Here is a 16,790-nt window from a genome sequence, read left to right as displayed (position 1 = left end):
CAATTAGACCCAACCAAATCACGAGAAAACAAAAAGATAATTACTTGACAAATTGGAAAGAATTTACAAAAAAACTGAGCAAACTAGAATGCTATTTGTCCCTAAACAGAGAGTACACAGTGGCAGAATACCTGACCACTGTGACTGACCCAAATTTAAGGAAAGCGTTGACTATGTACAGACTTAGTGAGCAAAGCCTTGCTATTGAGAAAGGCCGCCGAAGGCAGACCTGGCTCAAGAGAAGACAGGCTATGTGTACACTGCCCACAAAATGAGGTGGAAACTGAGCTGTACTTCCTGTATGACCATATTAGAGACACATATTTCTCTCAGATTACACAGACCCACAAAGAATTTGAAAACAAATTTGGATAAACTCCCATATCTATTGGGTGAAATATCACAGTGTGCCATCACAGCAGCAAGATTTGTGACCTGTTGCCACAAGAAAAAGGCAACCAGTGAAGAACAAACACCATTGTAAATATAACCTATATTTAGGGGGCTAGCTAGTCCTGGAGCCAGTCAGTCTGGGGGCTAGCTAGTCCTGGAGCCAGTCAGTCTGGGGGGCTAGCTAGTCCTGGAGCCAGTCAGTCTGGGGGGCTAGCTAGTCCTGGAGCCAGTCAGTCTGGGGGCTAGCTAGTCCTGGAGCCAGTCAGTCTGGGGGCTAGCTAGTCCTGGAGCCAGTCAGTCTGGGGGCTAGCTAGTCCTGGAGCCAGTCAGTCTGGGGGCTAGCTAGTCCTGGAGCCAGTCAGTCTGGGGGCTAGCTAGTCCTGGAGCCAGTCAGTCTGGGGGCTAGCTAGTCCTGGAGCCAGTCAGTCTGGGGGCTAGCTAGTCCTGGAGCCAGTCAGTCTGGGGGGCTAGCTAGTCTTTTGTACTTTGCACATCATTACAACACTGTGTATTACATAATATGACATTTGAAATGATTTTATTATTTTGAAAGTTTTGGAAGTGTAATGTTTAAAGTACATTTTTTATTGTTTATTTCATTTTGTTTTTTACCTATTTCACTTGCTTTGGCAATGTAAACATATGCCAATAAAAGCCTTTAAATTGAAATTGAGATAGATGGGGAGGGAGGGAAAGAGATAGGGAGACAGAGACAGAGAGACTGTGAGAGAGGAAGAACAAATCTGTGTTACACTAAGACAGTTCCAATTAGACCTCCCTTTCATTAAACAATAACCACGACATGCTGGAGCATGTAGGGAGGAGCTGCTCCCAGAACCTCTCCCTGGAGGTTGGAGGGGTTGTGACATATGAGGCAGGTACACAAACACACGGAAACACACCGCGAACTACAGGTGAAATCCAGTGTTGTTGGGAATAACTTGAAGTTCTGCTTTAACACTAAAGTCATTGGTCAGGTCTTTACCATCAATTCCCCTTCACTCCTCCTTCTCACCCCTAACCCCCCTCCCCTGCCATGTTCCATTACACACCTGTCTGCACACTGAGGGTGTGGTGTTTTACAGTAATCACCAGAGATTCCTGGCTCCTGCCACCCACACAATTTGTCCTCCGTGTCTGGCATCTCTTCACCTCTGTTCTCTCTCTCATTTCTCCTACGTCTCTGTAGCTTTTCCTCATTTCAGAAGTCCTCTTTTAGTTCTCTCTCTAAAATCAGGGTTATGGCTAAGATTAGGGTTATGGCTAGGATTATGGTTATGGCTAGGATTATGGTTATGGCTAGAATTATGGTTATGGTTAGGATTAGGGTTAGGGTTAGGATTAGGGTTAGGGTTAGGATTAGGGTTAGGGTTAGGATTAGGATTAGGGTTAGGGTTATGGCTATGATTAGGGTTAGGGTTGGGGTTGAACCAAGTTGAGGACATGAAGCCAGGGTTGGGGTTGGGGTTGAACCAAGTTGAGGACATGAAGCCAGGGTTGGGGTTGGGGTTAGTACTTTTATCCTCCTTCCTATCCTACTCCTTGTTAGACCCATAAGGTGCTGGAGCTTGGCTCCGCCTGGCTCTCTCTTTGACCCAAGGTGCAGGGGGGAGGGATATAGATTTTGGCGCTTACTACTAAAACCCATAGAAAAGCATTGAATAACACATTCATACAGTAAATGGCAAAAGGGACAGTCAAAAAATCAATCATATGAAACAAGGTTTTGAAGTGTCTGTACTAAATCTGTCCTTTTTTTTACACATATTTAATCCCTTTTTGTGTGGCACAAACCTACCTTCATACTTCTATTCAAACCATCAAACCGTTCGGACGCTACAGAAGTTTACGCGAGAAGACCTATTTTCAGGATGTCTCATTGTCTGACAAACACCACTCTAGCTCTGCCACCTTTCACTGCAGATGGGCTGTCTCATGGTCTGACAAACACCACTCTAGCTCTGCCACCTTTCACTGCAGATGGGCTGTCTCATGGTCTGACAAACACCACTCTAGCTCTGCCACCTTTCACTGCAGATGGGCTGTCTCATGGTCTGACAAACACCACTCTAGCTCTGCCACCTTTCACTGCAGATGGGCTGTCTCATGGTCTGACAAACACCACTCTAGCTCTGTCACCTTTCACTGCAGATGGGCTGTCTCATGGTCTGACAAACACCACTCTAGCTCTGCCACCTTTCACTGCAGATGGGCTGTCTCATGGTCTGACAAACACCACTCTAGCTCTGTCACCTTTCACTGCAGATGGGCTGTCTCATGGTCTGACAAACACCACTCTAGCTCTGCCACCTTTCACTGCAGATGGGCTGTCTCATGGTCTGACAAACACCACTCTAGCTCTGCCACCTTTCACTGCAGATGGGCTGTCTCATTGTCTGACAAACACCACTCTAGCTCTGCCACCTTTCACTGCAGATGGGCTGTCTCATGGTCTGACAAACACCACTCTAGCTCTGCCACCTTTCACTGCAGATGGGCTGTCTCATGGTCTGACAAACACCACTCTAGCTCTGCCACCTTTCACTGCAGATGCGGAAGTGCTACACTGACAGATGTGGTGAATTGAGACGCATCCAATGCAAAGCCCCCAGATAGCTCTAGTTTAAACTGATGGATTTTGATGGGGAATTTCTTTGTTATGTAACTTAGATTGACGCAGCGGTGTGTCTCCTGACTACCACTATCCCTCCTTCTCTCCTCTCCTCTTTCCTTCTCCCTTTCTCCATATCCCCCACTCCTTCCCTCCTCTCCTCTTTCCTTCTGTGCTCTCCTGTCCCCCTCCCTCCTCCTCCTTTCCTCCACTCACCAGTGAGGTATGTGAGTCCCAGGTGCTGCAGGCCATTGGAGCCCTCCTTGGGGTAGTTGAAGAAAACAGAGAGGGCGAACCCTCTGTCGTACAGGGTGTTGCCCCTGATCACGCGCAGCTGTTCCAGAGGCAGACGTCTGAAGTGGTTCATGGCGATTAGGATGTAGCCCGTTACCTCTCTGATGGTCTGGAGGGACAGAGTTACAGAGTTCATCAGATTACAGATGAGATACTACTGTTACTGTAACAGTACATGTTAGACAGACAGGTTAGAGACAGGATGTATCCTGTTACCTCTCTGATGGTCTGGAGGGACAGAGTTACAGAGTTCATCAGATTACAGATGAGATACTACTGTTACTGTAACAGTACATGTTAGACAGACAGGTTAGAGACAGGATGTACCCTGTCACCTCTCTGATGGTCTGGAGGGACAGAGACAGGATGTACCCTGTCACCTCTCTGATCGTCTTGAAACACAGTCACATTGCTAGATTACCTCAATTACCAGAGGAGGCCTCATGAACATGTCTCATGGAAGGAAAGAAGTAGAAGAAGTAGAAGAAGAACAACAACAACAACAACAAGAGATCTTATAATAAAAAATGGCGTCTCCATCTCACCCCTAGGAAGCTGAAGTCCCAGTCAGTTTCTATCTGGGTGATCTCCAGGTTACCCATGATGATCTCACAGCCTGTGTAGCGGTTCTTGATCAGGTTGTACTGGTTCTCCTGGGATCCTGTGGAGCTCAGCCCATTCTGGGTACCAGTACACACCACTGACACACACACAGGAAGGAGGGGAGAAGAAAGAAGGTTTATTGTCAGTGTTGTTCAATCAATCAACCAACCAACTAATCAGAGAGACCAGTGTACCTCAGGCAAGGAGTGCACTGGTATGGAGTAAGAGCTTCAACAAATAACCTAGATAGTTGGACTCATATAGTGGTGTGCTGGTATGTGTGACTGCAGTGATGAGTCTATTGACATGGAATGCTGTTGATATGTCTGTTGCTGTGTTTAAATGTTATGTCTGTTGATATGTCTGTTAATAAGTCTGTTGATATGTCTGTTAATATGTCTGTTAATAAGTCTGTTGATATGTCTGTTAATATGTCTGTTGATAAGTCTGTTGATATGTCTGTTGATAAGTCTATTGGTAAGTCTATTGGTAAGTCTATTGATATGTCTGTTAATATGTCTGTTAATAAGTCTGTTGATATGTCTGTTAATATGTCTGTTGATAAGTCTGTTGATATGTCTGTTGATAAGTCTATTGGTAAGTCTATTGATATGTCTGTTAATAAGTCTGTTGATATGTCTGTTAATATGTCTGTTGATAAGTCTGTTGATATGTATGTTGATATGTCTGTTGTTATATCTATTAATATGTCTATTGATATGTCTATCGAAGAGCCCTCACTGCTGCTCGATCATCCTATTTTTCCAACTTTATTGAGGAAAATTAGAACAATCCGAAATTTCTTTTTGATACTGTCGCAAAGCTAACTAAAAAGCAGCATTCGCAAATGGAGGATGGCTTTCACTTCAGCAGCAATACATTTATGAACTTCTTTGAGGAAAAGATCATGATCATTAGAAAGCAAATTACGGACTCCTCTTTAAATCTGGGTATTCCTCCAAAGCTTCATTGACCTGAGTCTGCACAACTCTGCCAGGACCTAGGATCAAGGGAGATACTAAAGTGTTTTAGTACTATATCTCTTGACACAATGATGAAAATAATCATGGCCTCCAAACCCTCAAGCTGCATACTGGACCCTATTCCAACTAAACTACTGAAAGAGCTGCTTCCTGTGCTTGGCCCTCCTATGTTGAACATAATAAACGGCTCTCTATCCACCGGATGTGTACCAAGCTCACTAAAAGTGGCAGTAATAAAGCCTCTCTTGAAAAAGCCGAATCTTGACCCAGAAATTATAAAAAACTATCGGCCTATATCGAATCTTCCATTCCTCTCAAATTTTTTTGAAAAAGCTGTTGCACAGCAACTCACTGCCTTCCTGAAGACAAACAATGTATACGAAACGCTTCAGTCTGGTTTTAGACCCCATCATAGCACTGAGACTGCACTTGTGAAGGTGGTAAATGACCTTTTAATGACGTCAGACCGAGGCTCTGCATCTGTCCTCGTGCTCCTAGATCTTAGTGCCGCTTTTGATACCATTGATCACCACATTCTTTTGGAGAGATTGGAAACCCAAATTGGTCTACATGGACAAGTTCTGGCCTGGTTTAGATCTTATCTGTCGGAAAGATATCAGTTTGTCTCTGTGAATGGTTTGTCCTCTGACAAATCAACTGTAAATTTCGGTGTTCCTCAAGGTTCCGTTTTAGGACCACTATTGTTTTCACTATATATTTTACCTCTTGGGGATGTCATTCGAAAACATAATGTTAAATTTCACTGCTATGCGGACGACACACAGCTGTACATTTCAATGAAACATGGTGAAGCCCCAAAATTGCCCTCGCTAGAAGCCTGTGTTTCAGATATAAGGAAGTGGATGGCTGCAAACTTTCTACTTTTAAACTCAGACAAAACAGAGATGCTTGTTCTAGGTCCCAAGAAACAAAGAGATCTTCTGTTGAATCTGACAATTAATCTGGATGGTTGTACAGTCGTCTCAAATAAAACTGTGAAGGACCTCGGCGTTACTCTGGACCCTGATCTCTCTTTTGAAGAACATATCAAGACTGTTTCAAGGACAGCTTTTTTCCATGTACGTAACATTGCAAAAATCAGAAACTTTCTGTCCAAAAATGACGCAGAAAAATTAACCATGCTTTTGTTACTTCTAGGCTGGACTACTGCAATGCTCTACTTTCCGGTTACCCGGATAAAGCACTAAACAAACTTCAGTTAGTGCTAAATACGGCTGCTAGAATCCTGACTAGAACCCAAAAATGTGATCATATTACTCCAGTGCTAGCCTCCCTACACTGGCTTCCTGTTAAGGCAAGGGCTGATTTCAAGGTTTTACTGCTAACCTACAAAGCATTACATGGGCTCTTGCTCCTACCTATCTTTCCGATTTGGTCCTGCCGTACATACCTACACGTACGCTACGGTCACAAGACGCAGGCCTCCTAATTGTAGGGCTTTCTCCTATAGAGCTCCATTTTTATGGAATGGTCTGCCTACCCATGTGAGAGACGCATACTCAGTCTCAACCTTTAAGTCTTTACTGAAGACTTATCTCTTCAGTAGGTCCTATGATTAAGTATGGCCCAGGAGTGTGAAGGTGAACGGAAAGGCTGGAGCAACGAACCGCCCTTGCTGTCTCTGCCTTGCCGGTTCCCCTCTCTTTCCACTGGGATTATCTGCCTCTAACCCTATTACAGGGGCTGAGTCACTGACTTACTGGTGTTCTTCCATGCCGTCCATGGGAGGGGTGCGTCACTTGAGTGGGTTGAGTCACTGACGTGGTCTTCCTGTCTGGGTTGGCGCCCCCCCCTTGGGTTGTGCCATGGCGGAGATTTTTGTGGGCTATACTCGGCCTTGTCTTCGGACGGTAAGTTGGTGGTTGTAGACATCCCTCTAGTGGTGTGGGGGCTGTGCTTTGGCAAAGTGGGTGGGGTTATATCCTGCCTGTTTGGCCCTGTCCGGGGGTATCATCGGATGGGGCCACAGTGTCTTCTGATCCCTCCTGTCTCAGCCTCCAGTATTTATGCTGCAGTAGTTTATGTGTCGGGGGGCTAGGGTCAGTCTGTTACATCTGGAGTATTCTCTTGTCTTATCCGGTGTCCTGTGTGAATTTAAATATGCTCTCTCTAATTCTTTCTTTCTCTCTTTCTTTCTTTCTCTCGGAGGACCTGAGCCCTAGGACCATGCCTCGGGACTACCTGGCATGATGACTCCTTGCTGTCCCCAGTCCACCTGGCCATGCTGCTGCTCCAGTTTCAACTGTTCTGCCTGCGGCTACGGAACCCTGACCTGTTCACCGGACGTGCTTGTTGCACCCTCGACAACTACTATGATTATTATTATTTGACCATGCTGGTCATTTATGAACATTTTAACATCTTGACCATGTTCTGTTATAATATCCACCCGGCACAGCCAGAAGAGGACTGGCCACCCCTCATAGCCTGGTTCCTCTCTAGGTTTCTTCCTAGGTTTTTGGCCTTTCTAGGGAGTTTTTCCTATGGAGTTTTTCCTAGCCACCGTGCTTCTTTCACATGCATTGCTTGCTGTTTGGGGTTTTAGGCTGGGTTTCCGTACAGCACTTTGAGATTTCAGCTGATATACGAAGGGCTATATAAATACATTTGTTTTGATTTGATTTGATTTAATATGTCTATTGATAAGTCTGTTAATATGTCTGTTGATAAGTCTGTTGCTATGTCTGTCGATATGTCTGTTGATAAGTCTGTTGCTATGTCTGTCGATATGTCTGTTGATAAGTCTGTTGATAAGTCTGCTAATATTTCTGTTGATATGTCTGTTAATATGTCTATTGATAAGTCTATTAATATGTCTGAAGTTGTGTTTGAAGCGGTGCAGGCCATAACCCCCTGGACCAGGCCTGAGGCTGATAGAGGTGGGGATGGGGGAACAAGGTCTTACCAGACAAATAATAGCATTGTAATGGTCTGAGCTATCAATGTGGACAGTGTGTTCCATCGATGCAGTGACAGACAGTGCTTCTGTGTGTGTGCCTCTGTATGACTGTGTGTGTGTGTGTGTGTGTGTGTGTGTGTGTGTGTGTGTGTGTGTGTGTGTGTGTGTGTGTGTGTGTGTGTGTGTGTGTGTGTGTGTGTGTGTGTGTGTGTGTGTGTGAGAGAGAGAGAGAGTGATAGAGGGCCCACAATGCTGGGATCATGGCAGTGAGACAATAGGCCATGTGTGAAAAGAGAACTCCAGTCTGGACAGGGGAGGGAGGGGAGCTGGAGGCAGGAAGGAGACATCCACACCATCTCTTACTGACCACTTCTACAGCAGTCACATTTCAGTCTCTATATTGTAGAATCTATACACATTAATTGTGCATGTGCAGCTACTGTATGAGTTAAGGGAGGCCCTTCCAATGGATCCACACTGGATCAAAATGCACAGACAGCATTTCCTATGTTAAGCATGCACATCTGGAAAATTCTGAAATGAGAATGAGCTGCATTCCGACTGTGCATTTAGTAACTAATCCGCTAAACAGCACGGGAAACTACTCGAATGTAAATCTCCATTCTATTCCATAGCTATTCAACTCCAGCAGTTGCATGCGTGATTGGACACAATTAAATAAAAACATTCTTCCTTATACATTAGTCATTACATTCAACTGTCTCTGTTGTTTGAGTAACTCACAATTTAATGGGAAAACCTTACGTGTTTGAAGCAGAACTTGAGTTTCTTCCTTTCTCTTCTTACCAGTAGCATGTGAATGCTATCAGAGTTACATCTACATTTAGCAGACGCATTTATCCAGAGCGACTTACAGTAGTGAATTTCATACATTTTTTCTCTGTGCTGGTCCCCCGTGGGAATCGAACCCACAACCCTGGCGTTGCAAAAACCATGCTCTACCAACCCAACTGAGCCACGCAGGACCACGTGTTAACACTGTTAACATACACACACACACACACACACACACACACACACACACACACACACACACACACACACACACACACACACACACACACACACACACACACACACACACACACACACACACACACACACACACACACACACACACACACACACACACAGAGACCCAATGGGTAATCCATATCTTGTAACGCTCGTTCCTTCATACATACTTCTGAGCAAATAACTTCCTCTTCTGGAAGTGATGAAGATTGATACAACGTACCTAATCTAGCCACTGCACACACTGGTTCTGTCTCAAAGGGCAGTTTTATCCCTCTGCAAACACATGGATGGGTGTGGACTGGACAGATGGGTGTGGACTGGACAGATGGCGTGGACTGGACAGATGGGTGTGGACTGGACAGATGGGTGTGGACTGGACAGATGGGTGTGGACTGGACAGATGGGTGTGGACTGGACAGATGGGTGTGGACTGGACAGATGGCGTGGACTGGACAGATGGGTGTGGACTGGACAGATGGGTGTGGACTGGACAGATGGGTGTGGACTGGACAGATGGGTGTGGACTGGACAGATGGGCGTGGACTGGACAGATGGGCGTGGACTGGACAGATGGGTGTGGACTGGACAGATGGGTGTGGGCTGGACAGATGGGTGTGGACTGGACAGATGGCGTGGACTGGACAGATGGGTGTGGACTGGACAGATAAGTGTGGACTGGACAGATGGGTGTGGACTGGACAGATGGGTGTGGACTGGACAGATGGGCGTGGACTGGACAGATGAGCGTGGACTGGACAGATAAGTGTGGACTGGACAGATGGGTGTGGACTGGACAGATGGGTGTGGACTGGACAGATGGGTGTGGACTGGACAGATGGGTGTGGACTGGACAGATGGGCGTGGGACTGGACAGATGGGTGTGGACTGGACAGATGGGTGTGGACTGGACAGATGGGCGTGGACTGGACAGATGGGTGTGGACTGGACAGATGGCGTGGACTGGACAGATGGCGTGGACTGGACAGATGGGCGTGGACTGGACAGAAATGGTACAGATGGAAGGAAAGTAACATATCCCCACGCAGACAACACACAGGATATGAACCCGGGTCTCCAAGGAAGTAACATATACCCACGCAGACAACACGCAGGATATGAACCCGGGTCTCCCAGGAAGTAACATATACCCACGCAGACAACACACAGGATATGAACCCGGGTCTCCAAGGAAGTAACATATACCCACGCAGACAACACGCAGGATATGAACCCGGGTCTCCCAGGAAGTAACATATACCCACGCAGACAACACGCAGGATATGAACCCGGGTCTCCAAGGAAGTAACATATACCCACGCAGACAACACGCAGGATATGAACCCGGGTCTCCCAGGAAGTAACATATACCCACACAGATATGAACCCGGGTCTCCCAGGAAGTAACATATACCCACGTAGACAACACGCAGGATATGAACCCGGGTCTCCCAGGAAGTAACATATACCCACGCAGACAACACGCAAGATATGAACCCGGGTCTCCCAGGAAGTAACATATACCCACGCAGACAACACGCAAGATATGAACCCGGGTCTCCCAGGAAGTAACATTTACCCACGCAGATATGAACCCGGGTCTCCCATGGGAGCAACCAACGTTAGACCGCTAGACCAAGACAATATTCCCACTTAGGCCAAGGGCAGACAATGGTTTGGAAGTTCGCAGGTGGGGCTTCTTCATCCCGGGACCATGACCGACTCATGTCCGCTACACACACACCATTCTATTTTACTGAAAGCATCTAACAATGCTCCACTGAAATGATCACTTATCTACCAGAGAATTGGGATGTCATGTTTATAACTATTCTATTCCAACATTCAAAATACAGAAACTACTCCCAAATATACAGCCAACTCTGAGCTCTTTAATAGTAAACAACAGCCAACAGTCACTCAAAGCGACAGACTTAATACTAGAGCCATCCATTTGAATGGGACAATTGACCTCCAGTGTCGTTAACAACAGGGGCAATAGCCTCCCAGTCACGTATGTCTCCAGCACACAGGATATGAGCTCTCTTTATTTAACTAGGCAAGTCAGATAAGAACAAATTCTTATTTACAATGACGGCTTACACCGGCCAAACACGGATGACGCTGGGCCAATTGTGCGCCGCCCTATGGGACTCCCAATCACGGCCAGTTGTGATACAGTCTGGATTCAAACCAGGGTCTGTAGTGACGCCTCTAGCACTGAGATGTAGTGTCTTAGGCTGCTGCGCCACTCGGGAGCCCAAATCAGAGAGGCTGATTACAGAGGCTGATTACAGCGGCTGATTACAGAGGATGATTACAGTGTGGTAATGTGTGTAGCAAAGTCCCCTCTTCTGAAAGAAGAACAGAGGAACTATTTTATCTTTGAGATAGAGGGAGGGGGGAGCTGGAGAGAGCGAGAGTGAGAGAGGGGAGAGACAGAATAGAGATATAGGGGAGAGAAGGATAGAGGGATAGAGAGAGAGAGAGAAAGAGAGAAAAAGAGAGAGAGAGAGAGAGAGAGAGAGAGAGAAAAAGAGAGAGAGAGAGAGAGAGAGAGAGAGAGAGAGAGAGAGCGAAAGAGAGAAAAAGAGAGAGAGAGAGAGAGAGAAGGGAGAGATAGAGAACAAGAACAGGGAAGATAGAACGAAGAAAGAAATATAGAAAGAAAGAGAGAAGGATATAGAGGGGCTAGGTTAATGATTGAGAAACATTCACAGCCAAGACCAGTCAACAGGGCATATAGAGCGTACCTTTTTATAGCCTACACATGTCAGAGTCTAGTTTACACACAATTGGACATTGTCTACCTTTACTGAGTCTACATGTTTTTGACCCACAGTGAGTTCCCTTCAACCAACCAGAACACAACAACATGCCAAAAGTCTTGGCTGATCCCTGACCCCTGGTTTTCTACTAGTAGTGTTGCTGGGCTGTCAGGGCCACAGGTGAGTGTGGCCCTGTGCTTTGGTGTGGTCTGCCTGCTCTGCTGCTCTGCTATATCCACTGTTACTCAGAGAGCAAACGGGTGATTCCTCTACAGTCACTGAGACCAGGAGGGGGCTTTTATTGTGAAATACGGGAACAGGACAGCAACCTCTTGGGAAACAGACTTTCTCTGTGTGTGTGTGTGTGTGTGTGTATGTGTGTGTGTGTGTGTGTGTGTGTGTGTGTGTGTGTGTGTGTGTGTGTGTGTGTGTGTGTATGTGTGTGTGTGTGTGTGTGTGTGTGTGTGTGTGTGTGTGTGTGTGTGTGTGTGTGTGTGTGTGTGTGTGTGTCATCAGCAGTGAAAATAATAAAAACAATGAATTTGATTATCAACACAAAATGTAAAGTCATGCCTGATTACGAAAATAATGTAGCCTGGGGCTACAGCCAATACACATTGAATTGATCTTCTGGTTTATAACTACAGTGCATTCGGAAAGTATTCAGACCCCTTGACTTTTTCCACATTTTGTTACGTTACAGCCTTATTCTAAAATGTATTAAATAATTTCCCCCCTAATCAATCTATACACAATACCCCATAATGACAAAGCAAAAACAGGTTTTTAGATTTTTTTGCTAAAACCCCCCCAAAAAACTGAAATATCACATTTACATAAGTATTCAGACCCTTTACTCAGTACTTTGTTGAAGCACCTTGGGCAGCGATTACAGCTTCGATTCTTCTTGGGTATGACGCTACAAGCTTGGCACAACTGTATTTGGGGAGTTTCTCCCATTCTTTGCAGATCCTCTCAAGCTCTGTCAGGTTGGATTGGGAGCGTCGCTGCACAGCTATTTTCAGGTCTCTCCAGAGATGTTCAATCGGGTTCAAGTCCGGGCTTTGGCTGAGCCACTCAAGGACATTCAGAGACTTGTCCCAAAGCCACTCCTGCGTTGTCTTGGCTGTGTGCTTAGAGTCGTTGTCCTGTTGGAAGGTGAACCTTTGCCCCAGTCTGAGGTCCTGAGCGCTCTGGAGCATGTTTTCATCAAGGATTTCTCCGTACTTTGCTCTGTTCATCTGAAAAATATCCCCATAGCATGATGCTTCCACCACCATTATTCATCGTAGGGATGGTGCCAGGTTTCCTCCAGACATGATGCTTGGCATTCAGGCCAAAGATTTCAATCTTGTTTCTCATGTTCTGAGAGTTTTTAGGTGCCTTTTGGTAAACTCCAAATGAGCTGTCATGTGCCTTTTACTTACGCGTGGCTTCCGTCTGGCCACTCTACCATAAAGGCCTGATTGGTGGAGTGCTGCAGAGATGATTGTCCTTCTGGAAGGTTCTCCCATCTCCACAGAGGATCTCTGGAGCTCTGTCAAAGTGACCATCGGGTTCTTGGTCACCTCCCTGACCAAGGCCCTTCTCCACCGATTACTCAGTTTGGCCGGGTGACCAGCTCTAGGAAGAGTCTTGGTGGTTCCAATCTTCTTCCATTTAAGAATAATGGAAGCCACTGTGTTCTTGGGGATCTTCAATACTGCAGAAATGTTTTGGTACACTTCCCCAGATTTGTGCCTCGACACAATTCTGTCTCAGAGTGCTACAGACAATTCCTTCAATCTCATGGCTTGATTTTTGCTCTGACTGTCAACTGTGCACTGTCAACTGAAGGACCTTATATAGACAGGTGTGTGCCTTTCCAAATCATGTCCAAATCATTAGAATTTACCACAGGTGGACTCCAATCAAGTTGTAGAAACATCAAGGATGATCAATGGAAACAGGATGCACCTGAGCTCAATTTCGAGTCCCATAACAAAGGGTCTGAATACTTATGTAAATAAAGTATTTCAGTTTTTTTGTTTTATATATAAATTTGCCAAAATATCTTAAAACCTGTTTTCGCTTTGTCATTATGGTGTATTGTGCGTAGATTGACGAGGAACATTTTTATTTAATCCATTTTAGAATAAGGCTGTAACGTAAAAAAAATGGAAGAAGTAAAGGGGTCTGAATACTTTCCGAATGCGCTGTATATATGCAAAGCTTGTAGTTGATTTAGCAACACATATCAACATTCATAAAATCACTTACCTTCCTGCGTTTGAGACGACGTGGGCTGTAGACATGATAGAATTACAATACACAGAACGGACTCTTGCAAACGGTCCATGCCTAGGTCCAAACCAACCCAATAATAATCATGACCAGCAATTACAGTAGAGCAGTTCGGTTTAATCCTCAAGAAGTCCTCAACTCGTTCGATACTTTTTTGGTGAAAGGCAAAACTATTTCAACAAATTATAACTTCAAGATTGATCTTCATAAGACTCCAGACTCAAGTCTACAGTTAAAGGTTCAAGTTTCAGTCGCACGATTACTTTACATTTCTCTCTAATAAGAAGCCTTTTTAAAGTGCCAGATTGACTTGACGCAAAAACATAATCTTATTATTAGATAAGATACTTCCAGTGAATATGGGCGGTGAATAAATTCCGAATGGTGCGTCAATTCAGAGTTTGGCAAAAGTGAACACGTATTTTGACGCTCAGCTTTCACACCTCGCCGTGATACAGACCAGGCACTTGATTGGCCAGATCAGTGGTCGTTGCTCGTGAGAAAATCTGTTTCATTCTGTGGCTACTGTAAAACATTACTATAATATTTGCAACATAAATAAAAGGTCAAGGATTAGCCTAATATAATTTATAAATATATGAAAACAATGCAGATGATTTCAATAGGCCCTTTTTAAATACAATCATATCTAGAAAAATGTGTCATTCATTTCACAGTAATGATGTTTATTATAATATTGTAATAAACCAGATGATGGAATCAGTTTTTGAATCTAGTCTTGTGTGTAGTCTATGGCTAAAATGAAAACTAATTGGTCAGAATCCTAACATGGAGGATAATAACAGGATGCTTGATAATCCATGAAAATACATTGTAAGCAAAGCTTAGTAGGCTACTGAAACAATACAATAACATTATTTAGCCTCATCCTAAATGTGTTTATTTAGACTATTTTGGATTAGCATTACTTTCAATCAGTAACAGGATTAGGGTCTGAGAGTCTGTACTGTCTCTCCATGCAGTGAAGAGCAGTATTGTCCTCCAGCCCTGTCAACAGGTTAATCAGTCCTGCTTTGATGCATATGCACTAGCGGTTCTGGGGGGGGGGGCAGTGCCCCTGTGACAACAATTTTGGACCCCCTTGTGGCCCCCCTAAATGTGGAGTATGAATGGTCTTTTGCCTCCTAATGCCTGCAATGCAGTGAAGAAAACGATATGACAACAATAACGTCTAATGTAACTGGCCCCTCTAACAGTACAACTGGCCCCAGCTTGGCCCCCCCAGTTGAAATGGTCTAGAACCGCCACTGTGCTTATGGAGCAGCCTGTCACAATGGCATCATTGTCAAATGGTTAAGTGACTTCTGAACCCAAACCCAGAACGTAGAGTCCATGCTTCATTCCAACAGAATGGAACACAGAACACACAACTCAGAACAGAGAATAGGGCCAACATTCCATGTCATGTGGCATTGAGAGCAGTTAATAAACGTGTAAATGTACAGGAAATAAATATCTGGTTGTGATGAATATGTAACACAGTGTTGTTGTTTCCGTTTCCATAATGAAGGACTGGGTAAATACATTGATGTAAAGATATATTCACACTCTTAGACAAAACATAGTAGGTTGAAAATGTTTTGGAACAGTGGCATTTGATTGATTTACATGCGTTATAGACACTTATAAAGCTCTTTATAACACTTACATAGACACGTATACAGCATTTATAGATGTGTTTCAACAAGCTTGTAAACATAGTCGCTACCTTGATCAAACAGATATGTTTAAAGTACTGGTTACATCGAAATTTGAACATTTGAATAGTGGGTCCATCTAGTGGCAGCATGATGTGACCATTTGACATTTCTCTCAGTGTTTATTTATTTACATCAGACAGGCAGTACCTCATTCGGGTGCATACATCCCATAGCTGTGGCTTAATTTTGGGGCGGCAGGTAGCCTAGTGGTTAGAGCAGGTAGCCTAGTGGTTAGAGCAGGTAGCCTAGTGGTTAGAGCAGGTAGCCTAGTGGTTAGAGCAGGTAGCCATGATCTCGCCATCACGGTGGACAACTCTATTGTGTCCTCCTCCCAGAGTGCCTCGGCATGACCCTGGACAACACCTTGTCGTTCTCCGCTAACATCAAGGCGGTGACCCGATCCTGTAGGTTCATGCTATACAACATTTGCAGAGTACGACCCTGCCTTACACAGGAAGCAGCGCAGGTCCTAATCCAGGCACTTGTCATCTCCCGTCTGGATTACTGCAACTCGCTGTTGGCGGGGCTCCCTGCCTGTGCCATTAAACCCCTACAACTCATCCAGAACGCTGCAGCCCGTCTGGTGTTCAACCTTCCCAAGTTCTCTCACGTCACCCCGCTCCTCCGCTCTCTCCACTGGCTTCCAGTTGAAGCTCGCATCTGCTACAAGACCATGGTTCTTGCCTACGGAGCTGTGATCGGAACGGCACCTCCGTACCTTCAGGCTCTGATCAGGCCCTACACCCAAACAAGGGCACTGCGTTCATCCACCTCTGGCCTGCTGGCCCCCCTACCTCTGCGGAAGCACAGTTCCCGCTCAGCCCAGTCAAAACTGTTCGCTGCTCTGGCACCCCAATGGTGGAACAACCTCCCTCACGACGCCAGGACAGCGGAGTCAATCACCACCTTCCGTAGACACCTGAAACCCCACCTCTTTAAGGAATACCTGGGATAGGATATAGTAATCCTTCTAACCCCCCCCCCCAAAAAAAATATAGATGTACTATTGTAAAGTGGTTGTTCCACTGGATATCATAAGGTGAATGCACCAATTTGTAAGTCGCTCTGGATAAGAGCGTCTGCTAAATGACATAAATCTAAATGTAAATGTTAGAGCAGGTAGCCTAGTGGTTAGAGCAGGTAGCCTAGTGGTTAGAGCAGGTAGCCTAGTGGTTAGAG

At 45.2% G+C, this 16,790-nt stretch overlaps 1 protein-coding gene across 1 annotated transcript in view; it reads right to left on the bottom strand.

Annotated features, from left to right (window-relative positions):
• LOC115165511 (receptor tyrosine-protein kinase erbB-3-like) overlaps positions 1-14,307 on the bottom strand; it is a 40,375-nt gene extending 26,068 nt beyond the window's left edge. Inside the window, exons 1-3 of the mRNA XM_029718687.1 lie at positions 13,867-14,307; positions 3,844-3,998; positions 3,221-3,407 (exon numbers count right to left, since the gene is read on the bottom strand). Of these exons, the coding sequence (XP_029574547.1) occupies positions 3,221-3,407; positions 3,844-3,998; positions 13,867-13,945 (421 nt within the window). The 5' untranslated portion in view covers positions 13,946-14,307. The remainder of the gene's footprint in view (positions 1-3,220; positions 3,408-3,843; positions 3,999-13,866) is intronic.
• Positions 14,308-16,790: the final 2,483 nt, after the last annotated feature.

The sequence above is a fragment of the Salmo trutta genome, chromosome 28 (genome assembly GCF_901001165.1).
Source record: "Salmo trutta chromosome 28, fSalTru1.1, whole genome shotgun sequence".
Lineage (NCBI taxonomy): Eukaryota > Metazoa > Chordata > Actinopteri > Salmoniformes > Salmonidae > Salmo > Salmo trutta.
The sequence above is the reverse complement of the archived record's forward strand: the minus strand, read 5'-3'. Positions and strand labels throughout refer to the sequence as shown.